At 43.2% G+C, this 26953-nt stretch overlaps 1 protein-coding gene across 2 annotated transcripts; it reads right to left on the reverse strand.

Annotated features, from left to right (window-relative positions):
- Positions 1 to 1674: 1674 nt before the first annotated feature.
- LOC123766295 (kinesin-like protein KIF28) lies at positions 1675 to 26212 on the reverse strand. Of its 2 annotated transcripts, none has more exons than XM_069321172.1 (20): positions 26020 to 26212; positions 25766 to 25898; positions 23977 to 24159; positions 22837 to 23056; positions 21585 to 21708; positions 20905 to 21043; positions 20095 to 20262; positions 18954 to 19081; positions 18197 to 18366; positions 17761 to 17895; positions 17076 to 17227; positions 16451 to 16599; positions 16022 to 16156; positions 15499 to 15645; positions 14902 to 15048; positions 12393 to 12518; positions 11158 to 11294; positions 10108 to 10228; positions 9028 to 9157; positions 1675 to 4524 (listed from the first exon to the last, which is right to left on the reverse strand). In XM_069321172.1, the coding sequence occupies exons 1-20, from the start codon at positions 26173 to 26175 to the stop codon at positions 4457 to 4459; spliced, it is 2868 nt and encodes a 955-aa protein (XP_069177273.1). In that variant the 5' UTR covers positions 26176 to 26212; the 3' UTR covers positions 1675 to 4456. The 2 variants fall into 2 exon arrangements, with proteins under 2 accessions (XP_069177273.1, XP_069177272.1); XM_069321171.1 differs by having other exon boundaries at positions 10108 to 10231.
- Positions 26213 to 26953: the final 741 nt, after the last annotated feature.

The raw sequence follows: 26953 nt of genomic DNA on the forward strand, positions 1-26953 counted from the left end.
AACTAGCTTATCATTATAACCTAACTTTAATATGTGTATTATAATATAATTCGGTCTGGTGTTGGTAAAAATTAAGCACATTAATGTAACTATATTATTATATACTATTATCATTATTATTATTTTCGTAGTAGTAATAGTAGTTATAGCAGCTGCAGTAGTTATAGTAGTAGTAGTAATAGTAGTAGTAGTAGCAGCAGTAGTAGTAGTGGTAGTAGCAGTAGTATATTTATTGTGTTTATTATTAGAATGGCTGTTGACATTGTTAGTACCCCCAATATCATCATCACTATTATTATCACTTGTATCATTATCAGTATAAATAACATTTCAGGGCATGGGAGGAAACACCAGTTGAGCAGGAACGACCGCGAGTTTAGCTGAGATGATCCGCATTCCTGGGTCACGCTGCCCATCTTACGGTCCTTGACTCGTCTTTCCGGGAGGGAGGGGGTCGAAGGGAAGGGGGAGGGGGTCGAAGGGAGGGGGAGAGGAAGGGGGCGAAGGGAAGGAGGGGGGGGGAGGAGGTGTGGAAACCGGTTCTTGTGTCGGCAACTCGTGTTCGTCTTGGACCCAGCCAATGTGTTAAGGCCACTTGATGTTTGCCCGAGGGGAGACGCATTGGATATCCGCCGAATGATCAAGTCCGCATCCTGGTCATGTTGTCTGCTCTGTTACGTGGACTTAGTTCGTCTATAGTGGGATTTATCTGTTGATTTAGTGATGGGAGATCCACCTTTCTCCTGATGGTGTTCTGCCCTTCAGGTGCCCTGGTGGTGACCGCTGAACACTTCAGAGTCCATGTTTGGGAGGCCGGGTAATGTGTGGCAGATTACGGTCCCTAACTTCTCATATATCTCTCTCTGTCTGTCTCTGTCTCTCTGTCTGTCTGTCTCTCTGTCTGTCTGTCTGTCTCTCTCTCTGCCTGTCTCTCTGTCTGTCTGTCTGTCTGTCTGTCTCTCTCTCTCTCTCTCTCTCTCTCTCTCTCTCTCTCTCTCTCTCTCTCTCTCTCTCTCTCTCTCTCTCTCTCTCTCTCTCTCTCTCTCTCTCTCTCTCTTTCTCTCTCTCCCTCTTTCTCTTTCTTTCTCTCAGGACTAGGGTCCATTCGAAACTGTACAGATGTTGCTAATGGAACTGCAAGCGAATAACTGTTATCCGGCACCAGCTCACCTAAAGCCTGTTCTTAGAAAAGTTTTTTGGAAGAGTTTCATGAAAAATATATTACCTTTGAATACCACAAGAATGATTTCTAACACTTTGGAGCCCACTCTCTATCAGTGTTAATGAAATACCAGAACTTTTCAGCTAGAAATAACTGAGTTAAGATGTGAACTTGTTTTGAGGGAAAACATTTTAGGTGTTTATGTTGAAACATTTTATAAATATCTGGCAAGAAATTGTCGAAGGATCAAATCTTTTGCCTCAAGGATTATGTCTAAGTTTTAGAAACACATGTCTAAGCAGCTCTTTTTCTGTAATGAACATTAAAATATCCCCTTATGGCTCATGCTGATTTTCTCATTATTATCATTAGTATTAATATTATTCGTTCTTTCTTTTATGAGGTCGTCTTCCTTATCATATCTCCTCATCCTGTAGAATCATATGAAGTCTGAGCGACGATAATAATTGACTGACATCCTCCGTAGTTTAGAAGGGCAGTAAAACACGGCATTCTCTCATTCTTTTTTATTATCTAATACAATATGGTTTCCTAAACCACCGAGGTAGTGACCAAGTAGATTATTACTTACCTCTCGAAACAGCAACCGACAAGAGCTAGTTCGTTGAGTCTGGTTCAGCAGCGAGACAAAGTTTGGAGAGTCTGGTTCAGCACCGAGACAAAGTTTGGAGAGTCTGGTTCAGCACCGAGACAAAGTTTGGAGAGTCTGGTTCAGCTGCGAGACAAAGTTTGGAGAGTCTGGTTCAGCAGCGAGACAAAGTTTGGAGAGTCTGGTTCAGCAGCGAAACAAAGTTTGGAGAGTCTGGTTCAGCTGCGAGACAAAGTTTGGAGAGTCTGGTTCAGCAGCGAGACAAAGTTTGGAGAGTCTGGTTCAGCTGCGAGACAAAGTTTGGAGAGTCTGGTTCAGCAGCGAGACAAAGTTTGGAGAGTCTGGTTCAGCTGCGTGACAAAGTTTGGAGAGTCTGGTTCAGCAGCGAGACAAAGTTTGGAGAGTCTGGTTCAGCTGCGAGACAAAGTTTGGAGAGTCTGGTTCAGCTGCGAGACAAAGTTTGGAGAGTCTGGTTCGGCACCGAGACAAAGTTTGGAGAGTCTAGTTCAGCTGCGAGACAAAGTTTGGAGAGTCTAGTTCAGCAGCGAGACAAAGTTTGGAGAGTCTGGTTCAGCTGCGAGACAAAGTTTGGAGAGTCTGGTTCAGCAGCGAGACATACTTCAAGAATCCAAACAAGAATACAGACTCATCTCTCTCTCTCTAGCAGCTTGTGGCATGTTTCGTCAGAATTGTGGTAATATTTACTAGTTGGCAACTTGGGCGCCCTCTTGGGCACTATATCTCGGGGAAATTTTGACCACTAATTAGGCACTTGTCACAAAGTTTAATATCACAGAACATTCATTATAAAGGATATGTAGCACTTATCTCGCGACTGTGTTATCAGCTCAGTTGAACGCTGGGCACGTTCAAAGCTGGGCACGTTCAACGCAGAGCACGTTAGAACGAGAGATCTGATTGATGTATACTCATGATGATACGGCCATTTATATACCTGATAAGTTAATGGTCGCGACGTCACGCTGTTTCTCCCATTCCGTCGAAGGTGGGAAGAAGCGACGCCTCGACCCACCACCCACCCCTTGGCACACTCACAATAACATGCACACTTTGTTATCTTATTTCACTCAGCACGTGGGCGTGGGCTGTTATCACGTAGTCATGTCACTGTGGTACGCCACATGACTATGTGGGCTGCTAACTGGTTGTTGTGCAAATGAGGATCTTATGATTTTCACAACAATCATAATAAACATAAGAATAACGGTAACTGCAGAAAGCCTATTGACCCATACGAGGCAGCATCTATTTATATCCACCCAAACTCCTTCATATATAGTTTAACTTACGCTTGAAACAATTCTAGCGATCTCAATTCTATTATGTTACACAGTAATTTGCTCCATAAATCAACAACCTTATTTCCAAACCAATATTTACCTGGATGAATTTATTCTGATTTATTCTGATTTATTTTGATTTATTCTAAATCAAAACTTACCAAATTTGAATCTATTGTTACGTGTTCTACTTTTCTACAATCCCGTTATTCCTCCTTGTTCTCGCTACATTCTATCACTGGGCATTCAAATAGAAATATCACATATAGAAAAAATAGGAATCACACCTATATCTATGTATACACACACACAGACACACAGTGAGTGTACATACAATGTATTAAGGCCACGTAATGTCTTACATTACACGATTTTCTGAAATCTTAAAATATGTGTAAACAAACTGTACAGCTTCATCATACATAATCTTATAGTACACCAGTTTTCTGAGGGAAATATTCTCTCTGTCTTTCTTCTGAGAGATTCAGATATAGAGATCTGTTGAAGGAATTACATAATCTATCACACAGAGTAGATTCAGATGTGGAAAGATTTAGATAAGTTACCTCTCAGAGTAGATTCAAATGTCTACCACTCTGCAGACGGATTCATACACTATCTTCAAGTGTAAAGGTTAAGATTCTCTACCATACCGTGGACAGCTTCAGACACTGTGCAAGTGGGGTAAAATGTATAGAAATGTATAAGAAGAATTAGAACAATACAAAATATATATGAGACAATGAGGTCTGCTGTGATTATATTTTGTGTGTAAATTTGTATTCAGTTTATGGCAACAACGACCTGCTTTGACAATAATCTGATGAGAAATGTTTTCTACTAAGTATATTTTGTTAATTTCTATATTAGCATATATACAAAATAATTCTAACTGGTACAAGTATATTCATTTGGTCTTCCTAACAGCACTGCATCCTGGTCCAGTTGAAAATATTCGTTTAATATAAGTTGTAGACACTGGTGATAGTCTTCCCTATCCATCTCTACTCTGAAGGTTACTATCTGTCCAAAGTTGATATAATCGCTTGCGTGAGGGTCTCCGTCCACACCAGACTTGCATTGACACAAGTGGCGGAGGATAGTGTCAGGGAGCCAGACTGCTTTACTTCAACGCCGATCAGAATACTTGGTGTGATCTGAAGATTTCTGATCACACCAAGTTCTTACAGAGGATGCCAGCCACGACAGATTTTCAGAAAGGTCGAGGCTTCCTATTCGAAGGGTTTCCAAGTGAGGCTGGCTTGTGTGGTCCGACGTGAAGAGTTTCCACCATGGGGAAGAAGGATGGGAGGCCGGCGGGATGCTGTTTGGGAAGGCTTACAAGGAGGGTGCTGCCCTAGGAGGCTTCAGGGACGAGTCTCGCTACAGCAACACACACACAGAACTGCCGGAATCTTTCCCCGCTCGGAGGCCCTCGCGGTCTGAATCAGCTGTGGGTGAGATCGTCAGGATTTTGTTGAACGACAGTGTGTAGTGAATGAGAGTGTGTGTAGTGAATGACAGTGTGTGTAATGAATCACAGTGTGTGTAGTGAATGACAGTGTGTGTAATGAATCACAGTGTGTGTAGTGAATGACAGTGTGTGTAGTGAATGACAGTGTGTGTAGTGAATGAAAATGTGTATTCTGTGAATGACTGTGCGTATATCTACAGAATGACAGTGCATATATATAGTGAATGACACTGTTGGTGTATATACACATTGTATAATACCGTATAACAATCAAGATAATTACTTCACCCTGCTAAATGTAATATAAAATAATTAACAAAAATGACAACGCAAGAACAGTATTACTTGTTAATAATCCGATAACAGGACAAGTTATCATATAATTAACAATCTAAAACACTTAGAGTAAATAATTAATGAATTAACTGAGATAATTATATTGCTAACTAATTAAGCAATAATGAATTTAATCAAATGAATGAACGAACGATGAAGCTCCCGTAAATTATCCCACAGAACAATGCAAAGATATTACCAAACAAATTATATATATCACATTGGGCACAAAGTTATTTTTAACCATGCAATAACTACGTAATAACTCAATTTGTTAACAAAATTGTAGAATGATTTACCATGCACTATTTACGCCTCTGGTCTCCACCAGAGTATTGATCAGCATGCAGTCACTACTCATCAATGCATTAATTAACAGAGAGGAAAACCAGCATGTTTATCTACACGGTAAAGTAATTAGATTCCAATGAAAACTTGAGAAGACGTTCAAACAATGCTAACGATGCGTCACAATAACGTGGTTGAAGATGTAAACACCAGAAGACGAGGAGACGACGACGTTTCGGTCCGTTCTGGACCATTGTCAAGTCGTGCGTCGAAACGTCGTCGTTTTCATCTGTCGTGCGTCGAAACGTCGTCGTTTTCATCTGTCGTGCGTCGAAACGTCGTCGTTTTCATCTGTCGTGCGTCGAAACGTCGTCGTTTTCATCTGTCGTGCGTCGAAACGTCGTCGTTTTCATCTGTCGTGCGTCGAAACGTCGTCGTTTTCATCTGTCGTGCGTCGAAACGTCGTCGTTCCTTCATCTTTTGATGTGTCGTTTGGTCATCAAACAATATTTTGGGTACAAGCAATTATACTGAGGTTAATGTATACTGCAGAATATTTAGGCTAGCACTGATAATTCAGGATAATTTATGTATCCTGTGGATACATATACAGGAAACAACGCAGGTATGTTTAGGCTTATCCTGGTATGCTTCAGATGATGTAAGTATACTTCAGATAATGCAGAATATCTTCAAATAACACTGGAATACTGATGATAATCCGGATATACTGAAGATAATGAAGTACTCAGAATACCGCAGATATAAATAATGAAGGAATACTGAGACATAGCACCTGTACGGATAACGATGAAAATTTCCTTGGGTAACACTGAGAATATACTGAGAATAATTAAGTTATACTGAGACTAATTCAGGAATTCTAAGTATAATCCGAGTATAATGTGGACATTACATGTATACTGAGAATAATACATAGAATAAAGATGGTATACTTGAATTAAATCAGATAAAACAGTCATGTTTGATTGATTGATGAAGATTAAGCCACCCAAGAGGTGGCACGGGCATGAATAGCCCATAATGTTTGACTGTTTCAACTCAGAACGGCGTATAATGAGACACATGTACTGTGGGCAATGCAGCTACATGCATGCAGGTAACAGCTGTAGCTTATACTGAGAAATGTATAAGATTTTAGTGAAGGGAGTTGCGCCTTGCTCCCACAACATCCTCGTGCTCGCTGTTGTGGCTACTACAACATCGGGTAGCGAAAATCCCCCTACTGTAGGAAATGATATGTGAGTACTACGATGGTCGACCTGTCCAAAGTGGTGGTGGGGGGGGGGGGGTTCCAGGCCGGTACTGCATGCCCTATTCGCTACACCCACTTTTCCCCACTGCCCTACAGGGCTGCTTTAAGCTCTACAGTCACTATCACATGCTCTATCACTGTTATTGGTACCATGAAGAAGCTGTGCTTGCGAGGGGTAACTGAGGCGATGGTGTGTCTGGTTGGAAATGTTGAGCGCATTGTCTTCTTAACCACAATTCACCGTTGTCACTGCCAGTGGAGCTCCAGTCTGAGTGGGTATAGTGCGGGGGGTCACCGCTACTGGTTACCGTGTCCGGTAGTGTGGCAGTGACCTTTACTGGTTAATGTGTATGACTCAATGGCTGTCATAGCTACTAACTACTGCGTATGATACTATGGTTGTCAAATCTACTGTGTATGACACGATGCTGTCAGAGCTACTGTATATGACAATAAGGCTGTCATAACTACGGTGTATGGCACTATGCCTGTCATAGCTTCATACTGCTGTGTATGGCGCTGTGGTTGGCATAGCTACCGAGTATGTCAGGACAAACCCAATTCGATGGGCACTCCAGAGATCGCCCTTGAGAGAGAGAGAGAGAGACGCCGAGGGAGAGAGAGAGAGACGCCGGGGGAGTGAGAGAGTAGAGGTGGAGACCAAGCCCTACATATCACCTGAGTGGCCAGCCTGGTCTGGACTGACCTGACCTCACCAGACATGACCCAAGCTAGCTTCACCTGTACCGGAAACGCCACCCGGTTTGAAAATGACTCGAAGTTTTAAGGTTACGATATCTGGTTTAAGATATTTTTTCGATTACAGTTACCATGGTTACGATATCCTAGAGTATGAGGTCCCGTTATCTAAAATAGCGACGTTCCATGGGCTTGTTTTCAGCTAATATTTGTTACTGATATCGAATTTATCCTTGATGTTAATCTACACCCTCTATACTCCCCCGCTCCCTCTTTTGTCTTCCTCTCTCCTCTCATCTCTCCCTCCTACCCTCCTCTTGATCCCTCCCTTGGCATCCTACGAGAGGGAGGAGCACAGAGCACGTTCCTCCGGCGCAGGTCGTCCTGGGGCCCCAGGCGGGCAGGTCGACGCCTCCTGTGTCGACCTCTCGCCTGTCAACAGTTGATGGACTCGCTGGGTTAGTCAGCCTGGAGGAACAGACTGGCCGACAGCTGCTGAACGAGAGAGAGAGAGAGAGAGAGAGAGAGAGAGAGAGAGAGAGAGAGAGAGAGAGAGAGAGAGAGAGAGAGAGAGAGAGAGAGAGAGAGAGAGAGAGAGAGAGAGGGAGAGAGGGAGAGAGAGGGAGAGAGAGAGAGAGAGAGAGAGAGAGAGAGAGAGAGAGAGAGAGAGAGAGAGAGAGAGAGAGAGAGAGAGAGAGAGAGAGAGAGAGAGAGAGAGAGAGAGAGAGAGAGAGAGAGAGAGAGAGATCCAAAACAACAGTCAAGGCAAAGATGAGAGTATCAACAGCAGGCGAGACAGACAATAACATAAAAATTTAGACATAGAGAAGAATGAAACGAACATATATTTAGAGTTCTACCTGGCAAATAACATCACGTTTTTAACCAATCAGAGACAAATCCTGAGGGCCAAAATCTTACTGAAGGAACTGTCGAATGCTAATGCACGAAGGTGTTGGCAATGGTTTACACAATGAGAAGCGAATGTTGTTGAAAAAGGCTGGTGACTGTATTGGTAAGCAATGAATGACTGACTTATTCGATGACTGGTGGCATAACAGCAGTTGCCAAACGAACTCAGAAAGTGATAGGTAATTACCAGCCATCGTAAGTGTTTAAATAACAGGGAAATTATAACAGGGGAGGTTGTAGTAACTCTTAAGTGGTCACAATACTCAAAGATCTGATACACCGTAATGACATGATGTCGAAATGTATATATTTCATACAAAATAATACATATTAGGTGAAAATTATTACATGATATATATTACGGGAGTACCACCTCTGGCTGGAAGAAGCGGGACCCATAGCCTCGGAGGAAACCACACATAACGTATTGGAGGGAATGTAGGTTCCCTCCAGTACAGTATTACGGGATATATATTATGTGGGAAATATTATTTGAGAAATAATACATCATATTTACGAGACTCAAGGGAAGAATACATCAAAATGTGAACGAACTAATATGATTTTATTAAAGGGGAAATAAATATAGATATTTACATACATTTTAAATTAGAGAAAATAATGAGTGCCACTACCAAGCCAAACATGTATTCGTCAACAGAAATGTGTCTATCATTTAATGTAAGTCTATCAAGCAACATGTGTCTATCAGGCGACATATGTCTATCAGGAGAGATGTGTCTAATCATTAGTCAATCTCCATAGTAATTACACTAATTTATATTTCCTCATCTTTATTGCTTAAAATCATACATTTAGTAACCAAAAGATTATAATTTGACTCCTGTTTCCACTTGATGTATATTGGAAAATTTCCATTTCCTCAAGCACAGAAAGAAAGGGCGATATAGATGGATAAAACTATCCAATAATGATCTAATAATTACCTAACCATTAGCTAGCCATTACCTGCGAGTTTCTTGATGATGAGGTCGGCCTGTTCGGGGGTGTTGGCGTTAATGAGCTCCTTCAGGAGGCTGGTGGAGACCCGTACTCTTGAGATGTTCTCCGCCTGCTTCACCAGCTTACGGACAGAGTCCTGCAGGGGATGGTTGACCGGGAGAAGGGGACGGGAATGAGGAGACGGAGGAGGGGAAGGAGGGTGGATGGGAAGGAGGGTGGAGAGGGAAGAGAAAGAGGAGTAAGAAAGCAGGGAAGAAAGGTGGATGGTGAGGAGAAGGAGGAGGATGGTGGATAGTGAGAGGAAAGAGGATGAAGGCAGACAAGGAGGAGATGGGTGGAAACAATTCTTATTTTCTGTGGTATGTAATTTGCTCTAAATAATAAATATATTCATAACAATATTAAAAAAAATTCTATAAACTAAATATCCTTCAAAATTTATTTTATCTTATGATTCTAATGAAAGAATTCTTTTTAAAATGATTAATCTTTTCCTGACACATTCTTAGAGATCCTTTAAACTTCCCCTGATATTTCTGATATTATATATTTCATTGATATTTCTGATATTATATATTTCCCTGATATATTCATAAAATATTCCTAATACCAAAGATTCTTAACCTATTTACAACTACATCCCTCCAGTGGATTATCTTATTATGTCCCCATACCCCTTCCATTAAAATGTGGGAATCGTCATCACCCGTATGACATCAAAAGATGTAAATAACTTGGTAATACTCATACTTTCCCCTGTAACATCCCTAAAAAGAGTCCCTGATACTTTTCCTGAGATTTTCTTAAATATACACTTGACATCATTAAATGTACCTGACAGTTTCTTTGAGACATCCTGAAATGTACCTTTTACATTCCACGAGATATCCTTAAAGATCTCATATACTTTCCTTCAGACATCCTTAAAGATCCCCGATACTTTCTCAAAGACATCCTTAAAGATCTCTTAACATTTCCCCTAAGATATCCTTGGAAGATCCATTTTTCTTTGGCTGAGACATCCTTAAAAAATATACCGGATACTTTCCCTGAGGCACACTGAAGAATGGCTTACTAAGGACTTACAACTTTTTGCTGCAGCCTGGCTTGCGTCTTCTTCATAAGGAGCAACTCAACTATGATGGACTGCTTCTGTGGGTCCACTACCCGCCCGTTCATCTGGAACCCGTTCATCAAGTTGGCTGTTCTGCTGTAAGGGAGGAGACGCTGTTAAAGGTTGCTGTTGTAAAGGCAGAAGTTTTAAAGGATGCAGTTCTGAAGGATGCAGTTCTGAAGGATGCAGTCCAGAAGGATGTAATCAGAAAAGTACAACAAAGGACATAATACAGCTGGGGGCACTGTACAGCGAGGCCTCTAAATTTAAGTGATACTTTTAAATCTAAAAGTTTAAGTGACAGATTTCGAAATTTCATTTTGTGATAATACAATTAGTATGGATAGTGCCTGTGTCTGAAGTGACACACGTGACGGGGAGGATCTTAGAGTAAGAGTCTCATCATAATGATGATGCTGCTCTCACTCCCTCAAGCCACTCTTTCAACTCCCAGACATCCCTTCAAGCCGCTTTCCAAACTCTTTTATCAACCGTCCTAGTGTCTAAGTCACGTTCCAAACACCTCTGCTAACCTTCCTACTACACAGGTCACTTCTAAACACCTTACTAATCATCCTATTGCCCAGATTACTTTCTATTCACCTCTACCAACTTTCCTAGTACAGAGGTCACGTGTCAAACACTTCTACCACCCTTCCTAGTGTCTAGGTCACTCTCCAAACCCCTCTACCAACCTTCGTAGTACCCAGATCACTTTTCAAACACTCCTCCTAACGTTCCTGGTGTCTAAGTCACTTTCCAGGCCTATCGATAAACCCGTAAGTCTATGGATCCCTTTACAGTTCTCTTGATAAGTCAAGGTCTCTCGATAAAACCCCTACGTCTCCAGGTCACATTCCAATTCTCCTGATAAACCCATACGTATCCAGGTCACCTTCCAAGTATCCCTTCAAACCTTAAGAATCCTAGGTCACTTTTCATGTCTTTAACATAAACTATGCCCCAATTCCATCTTCCAGGAATCTCTGCAAGCCGCAGGACAGCCTCAAATATGTCCTCACCTAGAGAAGACCTGACGGTCGGACTTGAGCATGTCCTTGGTGGTGAGGCCAGGGTCGCGAGCCAGGGCTGAGCGTCGCACCTTCTGCTTCCCCATCACCTTGATGGTTAGAACACCATTCTGCAGGTAGTCTACCAGCTGACGGATGAGGAGTTGGGTGGAGTTTAGAACAGTTTTCGGATTGTACGTGTTGGCTGGGAAAGGTTTGTATGTACATACATATGATTGTATTCATCTCGGTGTGTGCTCGGGAACTATAGATATTTGGCTCTCGGCTTCACCGTAGGTATGTGTACTCATCTAGTTCAGCTTCCAGGAATGAGCATCAGCTCCTTGGCACCGCCTTTTCTGTGAAAAGAGTTGACCTCGAATACCTAAAGAAACTCAAGCAATACCTAAATAATTGCTTTCCACATTCCTGTGACTGTTTCTCTCTTCCACTAACGCCTGCTCATTCTTTCCTTCCTTCTGTGTCCCCTCTGTCAATTCTTTTATGAACATATTTCCTCTATCTATTCTTTAGCTCTGTGAAATCCAGTTTACAGAACATTTTCTCATTGTCCAAACTTTTCAGTTTGGAGATCAGTTTTGTCTTAGACCTCTGGATTTCTCAGAGTTTCTTTAGATGGTGTTCTCACGCTATATATTCTACCACTGATCTCTTATAGATGGTATACAAGACTTCTGGCTGCTGCTAGAATGTTTGTCAGCTTCATCTACGCTGGTGATGATATTCTCTTGAACTAGATTTCCCGTGACAAGCTTATCGTCATGTCTACCCGTAGACCATAATCCTACTATATCTATAGGTTATTCATAGTGTAGTCTTTGTAATCTCCCACATCTCTCCCCCCCCCCAGTCCCATCACCTTACATTTGCCTAGATTAAATCAAGCAACCACTTTTCGGACAATGTCTTTAGTTTCTCTTTTTGAGTATGTGTGTGTGAACTAGAGTGTTTGTGTGTGTGTGTGTGTGTGTGTGTGAACTGGAGTGTGTGTGTGCGTGCGTGTTTTTCCATATGTATGCGTGTTAGTATTTCTTTATTATCCTGCATGAATAGGTGTGTTGATATGAGTATATTTCAACTGACTGAGTGAATAACAGTGAATGTCGGAGTCATTATTAATCTCTAATTATTATGGTTCATGAGTCCTACTGATTTTTTTTTTTCATAACTACTGTCATTATTTTATTGATTTTTGTAGCTGTATTTTTGTATTAATAAGTATTCACCTGTTGTGTGGCGGGGGTGAACGTGTATATTTTGGAATGTCCGAATTCTGGGTTGGAAGTTTCTGACACCAACTTCGTCTTAGTTTCTTCTTTATCAAGGTAAATCAGGTAACTGCAATACATGTCCTGTGGAGAGAGGAAACAGCTATTATGAGATATCTATTCTAAATGGCGTTAGCTCGTTCCATGAGTCTTTCACGAGCCCTTTCCTACAGAAGTTTCAGTGAGGGCGCATTTTATTTAATTTTGGAAGAAACTATTAGCTTCAGTGAGGTACGTAATTTTGTCCTATGTGTAAGAATGACAATGACTAAGGGGAAAAAAAGATGGCAAATCAATGATTCTGACTTCATTTCCGTCGCTGCATCATGTATCTACCTGGTAAATATCTACCTGGTAAATATCTACCTGGTAAATATCTACCTGGCAAATATCTACCTGGCAAATATCTACCTGGTAAATATTTACCTGGCAAATATCTACCTGGCAAATATCTACCTGGTAAATATCTACCTGGTAAATATCTACCTGATTTATAAATAGGTGACATTAGGGGGGTGAGTTATGACTGGTCAAGAGGCGACATATCACCTTGATGACACAATGCGAGACCTTTATCTAAGTGACTATATGAACATTCCAAAGTTCACTAGTGCGTTGATCGTATATCGATTAGAGATGAAAGAAAACGGAATAGAGCAATGTTAGGGGAGACATTCTTCAAGAGGTCGAGATGTTCTTGAAGACATCACCACTACATCTAGGAAATTGTGACATCGTTCTACTGACGTCGTTATAGGGAGACTCCGAGCATCTGCCTCTCGTTGGAGTGACGTCGTCGGTGGCATGTTCAAGGACTTATTATACTGATTTATTTATTGATTTGTAAACAAGCAGATACAATAGGTTGTATTAGATTTTGGTGATTAATTTATCTGATATCGTGATGAACACGCCTCGCGTTCCGGCGTAAGAGAAACTATGTTATGACCTCAGGCAGTATTATTACCTGCATGATATCACGCAGAGCTCAACCCTTCCCCGTGATAACATCTCGAACGTGAAGCAAATCATCTGCGTTAAAGGCAAGACTATTTATAGGATTTAATATGCCTTTTTTCCCTATAGAAAACTCGTTATCTTCAAGAGTTAAGATAGTCAATACGTATAAAATGCCACACTAAATGCAGGCGATGAGTCACAATAACGTGGCTGAAGAATGTTGACCAGACCACACACTAGAAGGTGAAGGGACGACGACGTTTCGGTCCGTCCTGGACCATTCTCAAGTCGATTGTCACAATCGACTTGAGAATGGTCCAGGACGGACCAAAACGTCGTTGCCACACTAAAAAAATGTCTATGGAGATTTCCAGATACGTATCCGAAGCATTTTAATGTATAGATACACAATCAACTCACAAGAGCGTAACATGTCAATGAAAAAATATTGAAACCATACAGTGGAACTGAACTAGAGTTCCTGGACTCACAAGACACACGCACTATCGACAATCATTTTTTTCAGTCGGTAAAGTATGTGTGTGCACCTGAGGAGTCCAATAACGCAGGTTCGATCCCATTATATGGCTTCATTATCTTCTCATTATATAGATGGTTCAGAGGTCTGTTTAAAGGTGAGAGATAACATGTGAGCATAGAAGCATCTCGTATTTCAGAGATGTTCAGATGATGCGCTAAGATGAGAAGAGCATCTTATGGAAGCGGCTTCGTCGGTGCCGGCTTGCGTGTTGGTCGTGTGTGTGATCTTATTAAAGATAATAGCCTCAGCTAATGGGTGTGATTATCATGATGGAGTCTCCAGCCTCAGTTCTTCTTACACGAGAACAATTTAGATGGTGAAAAATGGTCCTTAAAGTAATGAAAATATATATTTTTTGATAATGATGATGTGATAGAATTTCTAAAGATTCTTGGAATAAAAGTGATTGAGAATGAGAGAGAGAGAGGGAGAGAGAGGGGGAGAGAGAGAGAGAGAGAGAGAGAGAGAGAGAGAGAGAGAGAGAGAGAGAGAGAGAGAGAGAGAGAGAGAGAGAGAGAGAGAGAGAGAGAGAGACAGAGAGAGAGAGAGAGAGAGAGAGAGAGAGAGAGAGAGAGAGAGAGAGAGAGAGAGAGAGAGAGAGAGAGAGAGAGAGAGAGAGAGAGAGAGAGAGAGAGAGAGAGAGAGAGAGAGAGAGAGAGAGAGAGAGAGAGAGAGAGAGAGAGAGAGAGAGAGAGAGAGAGAGAGAGAGAGACAGAGGCAGAGAGAGAGAGAGAGAGAGAGAGAGAGAGAGAGAGAGAGAGAGAGAGAGAGAGAGAGAGAGAGAGAGAGAGAGAGAGAGAGAGAGAGAGAGAGAGAGAGAGAGAGACAGAGGCAGAGAGAGAGAGAGAGAGAGATGAAGAGGAGTGTCTATGTGTGTGTGTGTGTAAGTATGAGTGTATAAGTGTGCGCGCGTGTGTGTGCACGCGAGTGTGTGTGTGTGTGTGTAATCAACGTATAGTTACTCACCGAGTACTTGTTGGGCAGACCTCTACAGTTAATAATCTTGACCTTGAAGTTGAAGGACATGCCGACAAGGTCGGAGGGGGAGTCGACGAACTTGTCGTCTGCCTCCGTGAATTCCTTGCCCTTCGCGTCGCACGGGACAAGCTCCACCTGCGCCTCGCGGCAAAAAACACACAGACACACACACAGTGATTAGACGCCACCCAAAACAAACGCTGGTTAGTTGTTCTGTGTTCCGATCGTCGCCTGTGTTGTTCTGTCTGTGTCTATCTGTGTGCCTGTTTGTTCGAAGGTCTTTATGTCTGCTGCCTACTGAATGTATTTCAGTCTATCTGCCTCCTTCTGTCTGAGTAAGTGTATGTATGGGTTCCAGTGTGTTTGTATGTCTGAATGTTTATAGTGTTTGTATATATGTTTGTATTTTCATGTTTATATGTCTATACCTGGTTGGTTGACGTCATTACGTGTTCGCTTGTCATTTACTTAATGAGAAAAATCTGATTTACGATCACCTAAAACTTATTTTCACATTATCTTAAACTCATCACTCATGTTCTCTTCACATTTATGTTCATCTCCTTACGTTAACTCTTTACTCACGTTCATCATGCCAACGTCAGCTCCTTTGTAATTGGTGATCTCGAGTTGCTCCTTGAGCTCGACGTTGTAGGCGAGAGGCTGGAGGTTGACGTGGACCGTTCCGATGTGGACCTCGGTGTCCAGAGATTCCTGGAATGGGTCCTCCTCCTGGGTAAGGGGGGAGGGAGAGATGTGAGAGAGAGAGAGAGAGAGAGAGAGAGAGAGAGAGAGAGAGAGAGAGAGAGAGAGAGAGAGAGAGAGAGAGAGAGAGAGAGAGAGAGAGAAAGAGAGAGCGAGAGAGAGAGAGAGAGAGAGAGAGAGAGAGAGAGAGAGAGAGAGAGAGAGAGAGAGAGAGAGAGAGAGAGAGAGAGAGAGAGAGAGAGAGAGAGAGAGAGAGAGAGAGAGAGAGAGAGAGAGAGAGAGAGAGAGAGAGAGAGAGAGATGACGAGGAGTCACATAATCATGTATAAACTTTATACTTTATATATTATATCAATCAATATACAGCTAAATCTATACAGAGGGACGACTGGTATATATGTACCTCGGGCTTCTGCCACTCGTCTTCGTCCTCATACTTCTGGTACATCTCCTTCATCATATAGAGGCGGCTGAGGAACTTCTCCTTCGTCCATACGAACTCCGTCCCATTGGCCAGGTTCTTCATCTTCACTTGTACCTGCCGGAGAGGAGTGGAGAAGGTTGTAAGGTGGTTGAAAGGTGGTAACTCCCGTTATACTGTTAAACGGTGGCTTAGTCTGTATTTATTAAACAGTTTAGAAGCTTCGGAACGCTTGTAAAGTCGATCTGGGCCCAAGTTTATTAATTATTATGGCCACTCTCGTGGCGCTTTGGTGTCTAATCAGCTGCTTAATATTTACAAACAAAAACAACGCGATTGAGGAGAGATGTACAGGTTTCGTAAGAGGTCACGTAAATGCTCGACTGAATCCCGGCACAGAGTGATACTGACCTCGGTCTTGCCTTGCTCCTTGCCCAACACCTGAGGCGCCACCATCAGTATCTCGAACTTGACCAGCTTGTCCAGCTCCTCCGAGATAGAATTGGCTTCCTCGACGGCCGGCATCACCTCCAGCAGGTCCTCCTGGATCTTGGACATGTCTGGATACGAAAGGAAAATTGTCATATGTCATGACTACACAGGAGCCTCTGTGTAGTTATGTAGTCTACAACTGTGTGTAGACTACAGACTACTGTGTAGTTATTTAGTCTACAACTACAGCTACAACTACAACAACAACACGGACTTCTACTCGGGGTCTGCAAGTGGGAATAAAAACTAATGTTATTTAAACAGCATGCTTCAGTGGCGTTTGAGATTTGTGGGTAATTCGGGATAGTGTTTTACGTACTCGGATCACAGCCCAGAGACCTGGGCTCAGTCCTCGGTCAGAACAGAAACGGTTGGGTAGGTTTCCTTCAACCTGATGATTCTCTTTACCTATCAAATATTAAATTATATTTACCTAGGAATTAGATTTAATTCCCGCGAATTAAATATAATAGAGCAAACAAAGAGCAGTGATAAAGCAATGTTGGTGTAATTTTCAAGTACAGACAAAACTAATTGGGCTCACCTGCGTCTCCGTTGTTGTTCATGTGGACACCATTCTTGGCAGCGATCTCTTCCTGGGCCAGTGCGTAGGTGATCTCCTTATACGGTATCTTGGCCTTCTTACTCTCTGTCGGGTTCTGGAAGACCCACAACTGGGTCGCCCCAAACAGTAGTCTGGGGGGGGAGAGAAGGACCAATGTTGCTCTTTTTAAGCTCATCATGATCTAGTCGGTTACGCAGGTGTCTAGGGGGTGACCCCGGGGAGCGAGTTCAATTTCATACTTTGTTCAATTATTTTCTCGAAGGAATTATGTTAATATTGAAGGAGCAATGTCTCAGTTTTTGCTACTGTAAATTAACGCGAATTTGGGACTCACAATTCACAATTCTATTTTAATGTTCTTGTGCCTTTTTTTTAATCTAAAACAGTTCGGGACTTTTATGTTTTCATCCGCCTAAACGTTAGCTGGCTTTTGTCCTAACCTTGAATAGTTGAGCCTGGGAATACGATAAATTCCCATTGATCCTGAACAATAACACATCATCTTGAGATAGTATTTACATACTACAGTCATACAACAATAACATCAGCTTCTTAACACAACACTGGCATTTACCAGTGGCATGCAGCAAGAATGACATACAGCATCTTAATCTAACGTTTTCATTCGACAGAGACACGTAAGCGCGGCCAGGTAGACACTGACCTGTCATTGTGACAGAGGGGCGTCTCTCCGGGAATGGCGGTACCGTTGACAAGGACTCGACAGTCTGGGGTGACGGGTTTGATGCTCACCTTCCCGTCCTTAGCCACCGTGATGATGGCGTGCTGCTCCTGGATGCTGGCGGGAGACATAGTTCACAAATTTTAAAAATATATATAAACCATTTTGAGAGAGATAATAATTTTAAAATGAAATTGGTAGAAGGGACTTAATTAAGCCTTTTGAGTGAGTATTTTGGATGTGTTGTAGTAACTAAGCTCCTCATAACCACGCTGCTTACAACACACACACACACACACCTCACAACACACACTCCTCACAACACACACACACACCTCACAACACACACACACACACACTGCTCACAGCCCCACTCCACAACCACTACTTGATAATGGTAATGCCATTAGCGCCTTACTTGGGACCGATCATAGTAATAGTAGATTCCTCTCCCTTGCGGTTGCCAACCGTGCTGACCCCGGGGTTGAGAATGTTGACGATGCGACCGGACAACATTGCGTCAATGTTGAGGTTGTAGAGGTGAGGTTTGGTCTGCTTATCCTGCTCCTTCTTGGCGATCGACGGATCCTGTGGAGCGAGATGGAGACAGATAAAGTCAGGCGCAGGAAGCTAGTGAAGGTAAACGAAATGAGAATTAAGGAAGATAAAGACAAGAGGGCTAAGAAAGATGAGGTTAAACCCTGGAAACACAAAACGAAACTGTCTCTATTTTCCGCTTGTTATAACTTATAAAGTTGCTACATCTTGGCTTAACGTGTTTATGACGTATTAGAGCGTTGTTACAACTTGCTATATTGGTTGTTATAACTGGTTAGGAGGTGTTAAAACTTGTTCGAACGCTATACCAACGTCGTAGTTTCGGTGTGTGTTTGGCGGGAGGTGGCTATCTACGATAGCATATAGCATACCAAAAGATGTTCCTGCTTTTTAAGAATCATATGTAATCCGGTGGTGTATTTCCAGTGTAATTAACACCAATTTAGCAAACACTGCTAACCCTCACTTTACCCTACAATGTATTTAAAGGTAATCTATATTGTTCCTAAGCCAAATAAAATGCGACTAGTGTTACAATTATCATGGCATTAACACAGACACTTTCCAATTATTCTGCCGTCAAACGTAGCTGGAAAGTTTGTATGTGGTTTACTCACAGCAAAATCTTTCTTGGCCATCTTAAGTTTCTCCTCGTAAGTCTTCTTCATGTTGGTCATCTCCTGCTCGTTCTGCATCATACGAGCCTTCATCTCCTCCTCCCATTTCTTCTTCAGCGCCTCTGCGTCTGCAAAATTAATAATGATGTCGGTGATTGAAACGAAAACGTGCAGATCGAGTACAGAGCGGACGCCTCCAGTTTACCCTGGAAGCCTCCAGTTTTCACCAGAAGCCTCCAGTTTACCCCGGAAGCCTCCAGTTTACACCAGAAGCCTCCAGTTTACCCTGGACGCCTCCAGTTTACCTTAGAAGCCTCCAGTTTACCCTGGAAGCCTCCAGTTTACACCAGAAGCCTCCAGTTTACCCTGGAAGCCTCCAGTTTACCTTAGAAGCCTCCAGTTTACCCTGGACGCCTCCAGTTTACCTTAGAAGCCTCCAGTTTACCCCGGAAGCCTCCAGTTTACACCAGAAGCCTCCAGTTTACCCTGGACGCCTCCAGTTTACCTTAGAAGCCTCCAGTTTACCCTGGAAGCCTCCAGTTTGGGAGTAAACCTGAACAAACGTAAACTCTCAGAACCAATATATTCGCACACCATGCGAATATGAGCAAATTTATGACTTTAAGTATTAACTATGACAAATGATCAAGAAATTTCAAAATGAGACACTTGTCACGAATCTTAGACAAGTATCCCAAGTTTGCCTATGGTTGGTAGAGCATGTACGTAACGGTAAACTTTACTGGGTGGGTGTAGGGGTGCGGTGTAACTACCTTGGTAACACCTATAGGGAGCCACACCCACTGGGAGCCACACCCACTGGGAGCCACACCCACCGGAAGCCACACCCACTAAGAGTCACGCCCACCAGGAGCCACACCCACTAAGAGTCACGCCCACCAGGAGCCACACCCACTGGGAGCCACACCCACTGGGAGCCACAGCCACTAAGAGCCACACCCACTAAGAGCCACACCCACCGGGAGCCACACCCACCGAGAGCCACACCCACCGGGAGCCACACCCACCGGGAGCCACACCCACCAAGAGCCACACCCACCGGGAGCCACACCCACCAAGAGCCACACCCACCAAGAGCCACACCCACCAAGAGCCACACCCACCGGGCTACCACACCCACCTCGATCGTCAACTCCGTCGCCGTCGGCGTCGATAATGTTGACGTCGACCTTCCCGCCCTGCATCATCTTCTTCAGTCTCTCGTTCTCCTCCTTCAGCTCCCGCAGCAGCTTGTCCGTCGGGTCCTCGTTGACTGTCGCCTTCGTCTTGATCTGCTTGGCTCTGTCGGCTGTGTGTGTGTGTGTGTGTGTGTGTGTGTGTGTGTGTGTGTGTGTGTGTGTGTGTGTGTGTGTGTGTGTGTGTGTGTGTGTGTGTGTGTGTATGTGTGTGTGTGTGTATGTGTGTGTGTGTGTGTGTGTGTGTGTGTGTGTGTGTGTGTGTGTGTGTGTGTGTGTGTGTGTGTGTGTGTGTGTGTGTGTGTGTGTGTGTGTGTGTGTGTGTGTGTGTGTGTGTGTGTGTGTGTGTGTGTGTGTGTGTGTGTGTGTGTGTGTGTGTGTGTGTGTGTGTGTGCGCGCGCGCGCGTGTGACACAGAAAGTGAGGACAAATTATTACTTCAAAGCTGAAATTTTACAGCTTTTTAAATATTTTGTGTTTACATAACGTACTGAATCTCTCCGAATCATAAGCATAGAGATGACCTGTTAAAAGAACTGTGATCTTGCTAGAGATGACTTGCTATTACAAAGTGTAATAGATCTGTTCGTAACTAGGAAGTGAACGAATCTATTTCCTTTATTAAGATGTCACTGGCCAATGAAAACACATTTGCAGTATTCGTGATGAATTTCGTTCATTTTCATGCACTACATTGAGCTGTTTATGTAGTATATTTGTTACGGGGGTTTTGAAGCTATAAATTGGGAGACTCACCAAATCTGAGGGTGGAGAGGGTTTCCTCGTAGTTGATATCTGCGGGGGAGATAGCGGCGATCATGATGGTCTTGCTGTTGCCTCCGAGGGCGTTCATCAGGAGGCGGGTTAGTGATGAGTCCCTGTATGGGATCTTGGCCTGGCACCACGCACACACACGGAGGTAACGTGGGACAGTGTTAGTCTCGTGTTGTGGGTGTTATACTCTCTCTCTCTCTCTCTCTCTCTCTCTCTCTCTCTCTCTCTCTCTCTCTCTCTCTCTCTCTCTCTCTCTCTCTCTCTCTCTCTCTCTCTCTCTCTCTCTCTCCTCTCTCTCCCTCTCTCTCCCTCTCTCTCCCTCTCTCTCTCTCTCTCTCTCTCTCTCTCTCTCTCTCTCTCTCTCTCTCTCTCTCTCTCTCTCTCTCTCTCTCTCTCTCTCTCTCTCTCTCTCTCTCTCTCTCTCTCTCTCTCTCCCTCTCTCTCTCTCTCTCTCTCTCTCTCTCTCTCTCTCTCTCTCTCTCTCTCTCTCTCTCTCTCTCTCTCTCTCTCTCTCTCTCTCTCTCTCAGCATCATCTTCGTGAAGCAATAGCTCACCCCGTCATCCATCATCTCACTCCATCACCCCCATCAACCTCAGCCAGCACATGTCGATCACCGCCTGACCCCATCAACAGCATGCAACACCCGTCAACCAGTCTCACCTGCCTGCCATTGGATTTCTCAGCGAGGGCGTGTATGCAGTTGCCGAGACAGGAGAGGGAGAGGTTGATCCCGGCGCCCTCCTTCAGTCTGGAGCCCGTAGCACCAGTGCTCTCAACGCGCTCGCTGCAGGAACATCCACACTGACGTCAGTACCACGCCACCACACTGACGGGAGTCTACCACACCACCACTACACTGACGTCAGTCTGCCACACTGACATCTGTCTACCACACTGACATCTGTCTACCACACTGCCACCTAAACTTTGTGAACAGCCTGCCGTACTGAGTGAACTCCTTCTCTTCAATGGTTGCAGACGACTCAAAACTATGAAGAAAGTACCCTGCAGTCCGGGGAGGACTGCAGAGTACCGCAGAAAGACCTTGAAATATGTCATGTGTAAGCAGACAGATGGCTGATAGAATTAAACCCAACAATTGCAAGGTGATACAGTTGGAAAAGGGGGCACAGGAGACCAGAAGGAATCTACACTAATCTCATCATTAATGAGAAAGATACAAATACTTGGGAATGTATATAATTCCAGCACTAGCAGGGGAAGCACACATAAATATAATAACATTGGCAACATATAGGAAGCTGAGAAACATAGGACCACGTTTATTAATATAAAAACAATGACACTTTCAGTACACTTTATGTAGCTTACGTGAGACCAGTACTAGAATATGCAGCGCAGGCAAGTAACTCACACCTCTAGAAGCACATCGAGAAATTTGAACACGTACAGAGGAGACGGCTTAGAGGACTGACTAAGGGAACTCAATCTAGCAGCACAGGAGGAGAAAAGGCCCAGATACTAGGAGGAAGAGACAAGGTGAACAAATACGGTCTCCATAGGAGCTGCAGTACAGCTCCTATAGAACACGCAGTGTACTAGCTAACAAGTTTTAAATATAAATTTATATAAGTTCCAATCAACATAGAAGAAATAGATTATTTTCAGTTGAAGAAATGTTAATGCTACACACATAATTACAGTATACTAGACGAATGAATCATCCTCAGTCAACCTCCCGCCCTTTCCCCTGCTACTCTCCAAAACACAATATTTATATATCCTCCAGAGAGCACAATGAAATCACAAGACTGTGATGCATCTATTAGAAAATATTGAGGCCGCGTAATGAGATCAAACACGCGTGTCCCTGACAGTTCAAGAATGCGAACCAAGTTCAAGAACTCAAGAGAGTTCAAGAACCACCTCTTTTATCTCCCGCATCACCCACCTGCCAGCAAGATCGACCAGATTCACCGTGGACTGCTTGGCCGTCTCCTGTCCCGCCTCGTTCTTGAATTTCTGGATAAAGCTGATCCCGACGATGGTATGGGCGCGGGAGGAGGTGGCGTTCATGTTGGTGGAGGCGATGGTACGGTTCACCGTCCCTTCCTCCATCCTCTGTTCGATCTCCTTGTAGCTGGTCACCAGCGCCATCTTGAGACCCTCCGCTGCAAGGAGGCACTTGCAAGATGAGGAGGGACAGGTGAATTCGTTGATGATTGGAAAGATAGATAAATGGCATGGTAGAGGAAGATATGGATGGGGTGCATGGTGAATGGTAGGAGAAATGGATGAATGCATTAATTTTGAGTCTATAAATTGTCCAGTTTGTTGATTGATCTAATTGTGAGTTAATTGTTCAATTATTTCGTTGGATTAGTTATTCCTTCGTTGATATATTGATCGCTTAATTATTTGATAATTGTGTGATTAACTGGCAATATAGCCGCAACAGAAACCCTAATTCATAATAACTAACTAGGTAATATAGAAATTATTCGCTATAATCACCGTCGAGTTAGCAGTAACAGTCTAACGAAACACTGCCCGTAGGAAGCGTAGGAAGAACGACCCACTAAATCCTCAAAGAAGAACGGTAGAGAGAAGAAATCACTCACCGTAGCAACAGCAGAGAGGAGCAAACCCTCTTCATAGAGAATGTAGAGGAGAAGAACCCTTCGCTGAAGAAACCGTACTGAAAAATCCTTCCACAGAGAGAGTAAAGAGAAATTACTTACAACAAAAACCGTAGAAATCATAAACATAAATCGTTTAAAGTAGAAACTAAAAAGATAAATCACTTACCGTAGAAACTGCAAAGAGAAATTGCTTAATGTAGAAACCTTAAGGAAAAATCGCTTACCATAGAAACCACAAACAGAAATTGTTTATTTCTGTAGAAATTCGTAGAAATCATAAAGAGATATCTCTTATGAGGGGAAACCATACAAAAAAAAGCTTACCACAGAAAGCACAAACAGAAAACGCATACTGTAGAAACCGTAAAGAGAAGATATCACCAGCAGAAAACGCAAAGCAAAGGAATCCCTAGCTGAAGAAAACCAGAGGGGGGAAGAGAAATACTCACGGTAGAATCCCTTCTTTGGATGCTGCCTGATCTTGAGGCCACTCTTGCTCTTAGAGGGGTTGAGGAGGTCGTAGACTACCTCGTTGTAGATCTCCAGCATGCTGAACCGCACCTCGAACTCCTTCTTCTCGGTATTGGATGTGATGCCGTTGAACAGGTCGTTGCACATGAGAGGGACGATGCCTGGAGCCGCGAAGTGAAGGCATGATGGAGGGGAAGTTAGGGAGGGAGGGATGAGAGTAAGTAGGAAGATAGTAGGGGAGATATGGAGTTAGGTAGGGCGTTAGAAAAGCAGATACAATGTTAGGTAGGCACGGAGAACGGAAGGGAAATATAAAGGCGGGCAGAGAGGTAGGTAGAGGAAGTATGTAGGTTAAATAGGAAGGAAGAAAACGGTGGCAGTTAGGGATGGAGGTAGAGAGAATGGGAAATAGGGAGAGACGCAACAAAATTGTATCACCGAAATGGGAAAAATAGAGAAATATGAAAATGGTTTAATAAGCACAAACTAAGACTGAAGCTTCTACGGTACATAAACACCGGAATCTAAGAGATGTTATCCTACATCAGCTTATTTCAGTTCTGACACTAGAAACTAATATAATTATCGTATTATTATTAACTTGTATGTTATACTTAATAATTGTTAAATGTTAAATAACAGTTAAATAGATACAGTTATTAAATCAGCAACATACAAGCACATTGTGCGACAAAGCCTTCACACGGTCGGTTGACTTGAGACAACCTTACTGAGAACATTTATCCATCCAGTAATCAATATTCGCTGACTGAGTGATAACCTTTATAAGGGCACAGTCATCATGAGGCTGTTGATGGCTGCGCGTCTTGTGTTGTGGTTACAATCTTCTGATTTGTCCAAGAAGTTGGGCCAGGTGACGAATCTTGAGAATATTGGCCACATGCATAACATTAAGGCCTCCGATATCACTCCTGTGTTGAAGGCTCGGATATACTGACCAATCCAACCAGAGGAGGTCAAGACTAAAGATCTGCTTGCACAACCTTCTACCTTGTCCAGAAATCGGATATTGGATGGGGGAGGGGGGCAAAGCATCCAGAAGAGCAGTGCATGTTCAACTTGAGAGCGAAAATGTAGTTTATATAAGGTTCGGAAACTATTTCTACCGAGAAGATACGAGATGCACTGAAGGTCTGTAAGATTTCTAGCTACCTACCTTCTTAGGTTCGGAGCGTTGGCTCTTCCTGGTCACTGAAGAGTCACACATTATGTTCAAGATGTCAACTACATCACTGTGTACGAAGTTTTGGACACTAATTTGAATGGTTGAAGCAGATTCCGTAACAAAAGGCCAAGCACACTACCCTATGGTATATTGGCACTGGGTGGCTTTCAGATTCTCCATCATTATGACAACCCTTGGAGCTCTTTCTTGAAGGTAGTGCCTATTACCTGTATTAAGGAGCCTGAAATACAGAGTCCTTGAATCTGCGTTCCTGGTTCATGGTAACACATCGGGTTGAAGGCACCTGCAAAGTCCAATGCAAAAACACAGCTGATCTCCATGAATTCTACATATCTCTCACTGTCTCTCTCTGGTTGATACCTGGTTGATAGGTATCAACCTATCGGGTTGACACCTGGTCTCTGTCTCTGTCTCTCTCTCTCTCTCTCTCTCTCTCTCTCCCTCTCTCTCTCTCTGTCTCTCTCTCTCTCTCTCTCTCTCTCTCTCTCTCTCTCTCTCTCTCTCTCTCTCTCTCTCTCTCTCTCTCTCTCTCTCTCTCTCTCTCTCTCTCTCTCACTCACCTTTATTTGCTCCGTAGCCAATAACCGACCAAGACTTCCCGGATCCAGTCTGCCCGTAAGCGAAGAGGCTGGCATTGTATCCGTTCCAAGCGTTCTTCAGCACTCCCTTCCCCAGATCGTCGTACACGGATTGCTGGTACGAGCAGTGGGGAGGAAAAGGAGAAGGAGGGGATATATGTGAATGACGAGCGTATATTCAGCGATGTATATCCATCGAGATATATCCATCGAGAGCCAAACCTTACTCAACGTACCTGGTCTGAGAAAGGAGAAGATGGGGAGGCCTTAGATAAGTACCCGGTGGCGTCCTCCTTCATGCCGTCGAAACTCCAGTAGGAATAGTCGTAGGTAAAGGCCTTGACGTCTGAAGGGTTATCCGGGTGGGTGAGGTTGGTGATCTTGCCCTTCATCGTCACTATGCACTTCGCGTTCCTCCCCGTCTCCCGGGAGTTGTGGGTATCAGTTAAGGAGCTTTTCATTTTTTTTTAAATTATCTTTGGATAAAGGCGGAAACCTGTAAACTAAGGTTGCTTGTATATATATATATATATTTGGGAGGGTCCTTGGTGGCGGTGGATTGCTGGTAAGTATTGTAATGTATATAGTGACTATATGTGGCAGTTGTAGTGGTGAGTCTAGGTGTGGTTGTAAGTATTTATGGTGATTAATGTGGTGAATTTAGTTGTTGTTGAGGTGTTTGATGTATAAATTGTGATGGTTGATGTGGTGAACACGATGTTTCATAGTAGTAATAATAGTAGCTGCTGTGACAGAACAACAACAAATACAATCTGTTGTAATAAGAGCTACAATACTGTATTTATTATCGCAGATTAAGATAATGTGTTCACGCATGCAGAGAAAGTAAATGAAACACAAATATTATTGGCAACACAGGAACTGATGAAAGCAGTTCTCTTTCTTCTCTGAAAGTTCTCTGAAAGAAAGAAATAATATAATATAATTTAACTAGTTAATTAATATATAAATGCAAAACATTATCAAAATAATCATCAAAGTACAATCAGCTGACTTAGAGAGTGTGTACAGTCAGCTGACTCAGAGAGTGTGTACAGTCAGCTGACTCAGAGAGTGTGTACAGTCAGCTGACTCAGAGAGTGTGTACAGTCAGCTGACTCAGAGAGTGTGTACAGTCAGCTGACTCAGAGAGTGTGTACAGTCAGCTGA

Source organism: Procambarus clarkii, chromosome 9 (assembly GCF_040958095.1).
Source record: "Procambarus clarkii isolate CNS0578487 chromosome 9, FALCON_Pclarkii_2.0, whole genome shotgun sequence".
Classification (NCBI taxonomy): Eukaryota; Metazoa; Arthropoda; class Malacostraca; order Decapoda; family Cambaridae; genus Procambarus; species Procambarus clarkii.

Bases quoted from the DNA above. Each gene is read 5' to 3' on its own strand.
- LOC123766295 (XM_069321171.1), bottom strand. From the start codon at position 26,175: ATGAAGGGCAAGATCACCAACCTCACCCACCCGGATAACCCTTCAGAC. The intron at 20,263-20,904 runs GTGAGTCTCCCA...ACACACACACAG, and splicing joins CCTCTCCACCCTCAGATTTG to CCGACAGAGCCAAGCAGATC. The intron at 17,896-18,196 runs GTAAGGCGCTAA...GTCTCCCGCCAG, and splicing joins ATTACTATGATCGGTCCCAA to CATCCAGGAGCAGCACGCCA.